Below are 6,790 nucleotides of genomic sequence, written 5' to 3' on the forward strand. Positions count from 1 at the left end.
TACCGATATAAAATTAATGAAATGCATGTTTTTTATTCAATTCTATTTATTTGTAAATGATTTAACGTCAATTTTAAACATTGACATTTCGATTTTCTATTGTTCAATGAATAAGTTCACTTGCCTTATGTTATTTGGCTTTTTTCATTCTTTTTTTGGGGGTGGGTGGGTAATGGGGTGATTAATGAGATGAGGAAGAAAATTGTTTCCATGCTATCTTTCTCTCGTTTATATTTCGTGTCCACCACTGCATCTTTTACGTCTACATTTCGCCCTTCTTAATGATTGTCATAATTTGAAAGGTTGATGAATATATCACAATGGTCCATACAGATCAACCATTCATGCAAAAATAATTCAAATAGATAGAAATGACAGAAGGAATCAGTATGAGATAGATAGGGAGCTGCATAGGAAGAGAGAAATAGAGAGTATAAATGTGTATATTGTCGTTTTACCCTCCGTAAACCTATTATTGCATTACATTTATTCATTCATTTGTCTAAGTGTATTCAGTAAAAGAAATACCCTTTCTCATTTAAATCGTAGATCATTTAAAGCACAAATAATTAAATGTAAAAAAGAAAACACAACAACCAAACAAAATGCATAAAGTAAAACCAGTTATAATATTAATATTAGAAGTGCCATAAAAATGAGTACCTATTGACATGGAAAATTAAATTATACCATAATATATTTTCTTGTGTCAAAGAATAAGTATACTTTCAGTTTATATTTCTAATATCATCACTCCCACCTTCCTCTTATGATCATTGTTTATGCCGTGTTCTTTTGTATTACTGTTTTATTCTGGCGACTAACCAGGAGTAGAGAGTAGCATAGGTTTATATATATTCCATTTTAAATAGATTCGTATTATTAATTATAGCATGTAGTCATTCCTTTTATATTCTTTCAACTATTCAGTAACTATTTAAAATTTGATAGTTGATTTGTCTTGAATGCAGTTCAGTGGTTAGTTAGTCAATTACTTGGTGAAAAAAGTGATTTCGATTAAACATTATTATTATTATTATTACTATTATATTTAATATCCATTTATGGATAATTGTCAATGATAACTGACTAGTAATGCGTGCATTTCTAAGCATGCAACTCTATATATGTAAGTAGGTATGTATGTATTTATGTATGCACGCATATATACTTATCAAAATACAATTTGATAAAGTTTGATTCATTAAACAATAGATTGAAAATGAGTAGCTATCATATTAATGATGGTGATGATAATGATAAATAAAAGTGGACGAAATACAATTGTTCAGTGGTCCTTCTTTTGATGTAGCTGTATACTGTTGATGTCGTTTTTGTGCCTTTTTTTCTAGGCTGGCTTTTATATATATCAACTTGTATGGGTACTAGAACCTGTATTTTTATAACTATAGTTATTATTTTACGAAGAAATTTCATTTGACATAAATAGTTCCAACTGACTTTTCATTGTTATATATTTTCATCATTTTGTTGTTCATGTACAGTTGTCATTATTTTTTTCTGTTTATATACTAAAGTCAATTTGAATTTTGAACATTATGGTATTTGTTATTGCTGGTGGTAAACAACTGTCTCCCATCCAATATAGTTGAACTCCACTGGTAATGACTTTTCAATAAAACTCCTGGAATTACTTTTTGAAGTAAATCACCAGTGAGTACATGATTGTTTTTGTTATAAGGGTCAGAAAAAATAGGTGAATTTTTTCACTTTATCATTGTTTATAGTACAGAATGAAATATGGTCTCTCAATACCATTTAACTGAAGCTATATATATATATATATATATATATATATATATATATATATATCGTTGAATGCCAGTACAGCAATCTAAATTTTCTTTTAACAGTTGGATTCATGAGCCGATCCTAGCTAGACCATCATTGAAAACCTAGAATCACTGGATAGCCGTTTCGTTCTATTATGGAACTCCTCAACGGTATACATCCATGATCCGACAAGCGGGACTCGAACTCAAGACCTTTGGTCTCACGCGCATGCGCTTAACCTCCAGACTACTGAGCTGTCATTCAACAGTGTTAATATCTAACTTCAGTCGATCCGTGATTTTGTGCAACACTTCATCCATTATCTGAGGTGGATAACCCCTCCACCCGACAAGGATTGGACTCCACTGGTCATGGCTTCTCATTAGAACTCCATGAAGTCCATCTTGAAGCTAGTCACTAGTGAGCACATGATTATTGTCAGAATGGGGCTTTGTAGAGATTGCAGTAGTTTTGATAGTTGAAATCATGAGTCCATCTAAGCTAGTGCTTTCAGATTTTCCATGGTGTTCTACCTTAGGTTTATTCATGAACTCAATTGTTAAGATCGCTGAAATCTCCACAAATCTCCTATCTGATAGATTTTCTTTGCTGTTAGTCTTAGTTTTAAAAAAAGAATTTTAAACAAAGTCAGATTAAGAACAGAATAATCAATGATGACTAGAAATTAGTTCACATCAAATAAATCAGTTTTTATCAACAATTTTGCAATATTGTACTTTTCTCTATGAAAGTAGTATGGAATAAGGTTCATAGAATTAATAAATGTCATTCAATTAAAACGAATTTAAATAATTAACTTTTCATTATTACCTTTTGATGAAAATATCTTATTATAAGAAGATGGATAGTTATTATTATTATTAATTAGTTCAATTCTAATCCACTTCAACATACCTCTTTATGCACCCATGAAAAAATAAACAAATAAAAACATAGAAAAAATGATTAAATGTTTATAAACGTCTGATTCTAATTTTTAAAGATTAGAACAGTCTAATATGCATCAAATGATTGTAATGGTTTGTCTGTAAATTAATTATTCGACTTGAAAATATAACTTTTTATCTTAGCTTATAGTTAGAAAAAAAAGGAAACAAACATTTTCACGATTCAACTTTGAATTACTCATTTTTGTACTAGTTGTTTGAGTGAACGGCAACTAAGAGATCCAAGTGCATCCAGCTGACGAGTCCTGAGATAGGACGAAACGCGCATCTTGGATTCCACTACTAACCACCATTCATCTTTGCTTATAACTTTGAATTATATTTCTTTTTTTCCTGATCTATTAATCATACGACCAGTATTCTCTAAGCGTACTTTGAATATTGATTTTAAAAATAATTTCAAAAATAATCGTTGGATACTCAATATTTATTCAAATATTCATTTACTTTTTATCAAATATTTTAATTTAAATTTTGCAATGTAGATTATTACTCGACAAGAGGGTACTATTTGTCTATACTTTATGTCATCTGCTTAAATATATACATATATGTCTGCTTTGACATTTCATTGAAATTAGGAATAAACACCGCTTTATAATAAATATCAATTCTCTCATTTACTTATCATTAAAAGGAAGTTACAAAAATTGCTACTGTATTTAACAACATGTTCTGTTATATTGAGGAGTTGAATTTCACAGTTAATTTACATGCTTAACTTTTTAGTTATCAGTTTCGTAATTAAATTTCCAACAAGTACATGGTCAAGGATAATTTCTATTGTTTTCTCAATACTTACAGCATTTCACATCAGCAAACTCCGACTAATAAATTGTCGTAATTTAATTTTACTACTTATAAATTAATCAGTAGCTAAATATTTAAATGTAATTGCGGTGGTCAAATTAACATTAATGAAAGAATTCTTATTTTTTTTTAAACGCTTTTTTCATTCTACTTTCATTTAATGGATTGAATGCTCATTTTTAGTGTGATCAATCTGAAAAAATAAACCAAATGACCTTAAAAATATTTGGTACTGTTTAAATTTATTGGTATGGTGTAATATGATAATTATTTCGTTATTAGTCAATAGTTCCAACTTGTTGACAACTGACTAATATATGATATAAGTAATTAAAGGAATATACCTTTGAATACACTTTTCTTTTAGGTCGGTTTACACATAAAATCAGTGTACTTACATATTCCAATCCACTTTAAATTGTCTAAGTCAAAAAAATCTTGACTATAGTATATCAGAGAATCATTGAACGAAGTGTTTTCGTTTCTTTTAATCAATCAACTGTTATTTGTATAAATTTAAACTAAGAATTATTTTATTTTATTTTATTTTTAAAGAATTTGGAAAAATCACAAATATGGGAAAACTGTAATATCAAATTGGAAGAAGGAAATTGTTCATCGTTGAGTAAGACAACACTTTCATCAATAGCGACGACAAGACATGAAAGGTATGATTAATTTGCCAGTTTTTCTTTTTCTATTTGCATGATTAACTTACTAATTTTGTCGTGTAAATGCTTGTATTCTATCGATGGACTATAATTCTTCAATTTGATCTATTGATGAGAGGTTGGTGCTGTTAGTTCATCTACTAAATATTTAATTTAATTCGATAAGGAAGTATTTATGAAAATCTTTGTATATTTATGTCTCTTTAACTAATTAACTTGAGTCTCTGATATTTTTTTAGTTATATTTTCAGGGAAGCCTCCTCCTTATAACAGTTATTCAGTTCTTTCAGGTATTCAATGATAGTCCAATTAATTAACTAATTTTGAAAACTTGACAGGTTCCCATTAAAACCTCTTTGCTAAAAATATTTATCCACTTGAGGTTTAGTATAAATTCTTAATTTATTCGGAAGTTTATATTTTGGACTACTTTAGTCTTGAAATTATACCCATGTGCACATTTTACGTAATGTATAATGTGGTATCCAATTATAAATTTTTAAACAACTTCTCTCTAAATTCACTTAGTATTGTTTGTTTGAATCTTCCCATTGATGTTTAGGACTGCAACTGGTCAGTCTCTAATTGGCATATGTGCATATTGTGTACGAAACGCGCGTCCTGGATTCCACTGCTATCCACTATCCATCTTTGCTTATAAATTCTGTTTATTGAGAAGTTGATGATTTTTTATACGATAGTTTTCAAATTATTGAATTTAATTTCTATAAATCGTTAAATTAAAGATTAATGTTTTACTTAAATCAAAAATTCAGTTTATACTACTTTCTTTTCATTTTGAAAAATAGTATATATATTATTATTAGAAATATAATAATTTGACGAGATTGTAATTTATGGATGAACCAATCATACTTAAGATAGTAGGTCTTGAATTGTTACGCGAAATTCATCCATTCATTTATTTGGTTAAATATCATTTTGGTGTTATAGCTAATGTTCATGTTCATGATAATAACATTAAATTTAATTCCTCACTGTAACGTTCAACTATAAATTCTATTCCTTATTCCTCACATTAATCTATAATCCTAATTGAACCCTAGTAAGTAAGTGGACATTCCATGGTCATTTTAGAGTTGCTCAAACGTTGTCCATTAATTGTGATATCTAAAACAAAAACATAGTTTTTTGTTAATCAAAGTAATTTGTTTGAATAAGGGACAATCTCAAGGAATTTAATAGAAAATATTTGTTAATAACAGGATTTAAAGTGATAATCATTGTTTAATCATTGAATCGAATGATTACTTTAACAATTTAATTAAGATTCAATGATCAATTTGAAAAAAAACAAGGAATCATTAATTTCAATTTTATTGTTGTTTAAAATGATACTTTGATCTTTATTTCTTTTTTAAAAATATAAATTTCTCATTTTGATTCAGTTAAATAATTTTTAATATTTTTATTTGATAATTATAGTTAACAATAACATGTAAGTGTTCAATCAATAATTATTGTTTTCTTGTTTACTTCTTTTATCTAGTAACGTTTCTAATCCCTTCAAACAACAACAACAACAACAACAAAGTATCAATGTCGGTTCAACATTCAATATTCAAAATCAACCTATAACACTTTGGTCAAATTTTGATTGGACAAAATTAACTAATCATGAAATTAAATTATTATTAGAAAAATTACATTCACTTGGTAAACTATATGGTTGTATTGATTGTCAAACATATTATTTAGATGAGAAAATGGCAAATTATCATTTAAGTAGTATGCATGGAAATTTAAAAAATCAATCTTCATCATCATCATTATTAGATTCAGTAGATAATAGTAGTAAAAAATTTGAATGTTTTCTATGTGGTGTAAATTTAAATAATTCTTTATTATTTTTAGAACATTTTACTCATTGTTTATCATTGAAAAAACATAATGGAATAGATTTGATGATGAAACAAACTACTACTGATTCATTAACTATTCTATCTGATAATAAAACCACTGATAATAATAAGAATACATGTAATGAGTTGGATGAGAATGAAGATGAAAACATCAATGAACAATCAGTAAATGAACCAACACAAATTACAAATACTACATCACAAGAATTACATACTGTTTCATCGATTATAGACAATTGTAATGATAATAATAATAATAATAACGATAATAATGATCCTGTATTGTTGAACAGTATCAACGATCAATCAGAAATAAAATTGAATGGTTATTGTATAGAGGAGACAATAGAATTACATGAAAAAGATGATGATTTGCATATATCATCACCATGTAGTATAATAGTCTCTAATTCTGTAGATCAATTAAATGGGAAATCTATTGATAACTTATGAATGAATATCATGTTTTCATTTTTCTTTCATTTAAACAAAATCAGACTAAACTAACGATATCATTCAGTATATATATAAATAGAAATATATATTATCTAACCTGATATTTCACTAACTCATCGATATATATTTTACATCATGCTAATCGTTTGGTAATAAGAAAAGATTAGTAATGTTTGATCAGGAAAACAACATACGATTTTCTCTCTTT

The 6,790-nt window shown here is 27.4% G+C and overlaps 1 protein-coding gene across 1 annotated transcript; it reads left to right on the top strand.

Moving 5' to 3' along the window:
• Positions 1 to 4,233: 4,233 nt before the first annotated feature.
• Positions 4,234 to 6,579, top strand: Smp_055810 (putative inositol 5-phosphatase; the record flags this gene model as incomplete). The annotated part of the gene is made up of 2 exons (XM_018789925.1): positions 4,234 to 4,240; positions 5,903 to 6,579. 2 exons carry the CDS (start codon positions 4,234 to 4,236, stop codon positions 6,577 to 6,579), a joined length of 684 nt encoding a protein of 227 aa, XP_018655319.1.
• Between the last annotated feature and the right edge of the window lie 211 nt (positions 6,580 to 6,790).

This window comes from Schistosoma mansoni, chromosome W (genome assembly GCF_000237925.1).
Source record: "Schistosoma mansoni strain Puerto Rico chromosome W, complete genome".
In the NCBI taxonomy this organism is placed as follows: Eukaryota; Metazoa; Platyhelminthes; class Trematoda; order Strigeidida; family Schistosomatidae; genus Schistosoma; species Schistosoma mansoni.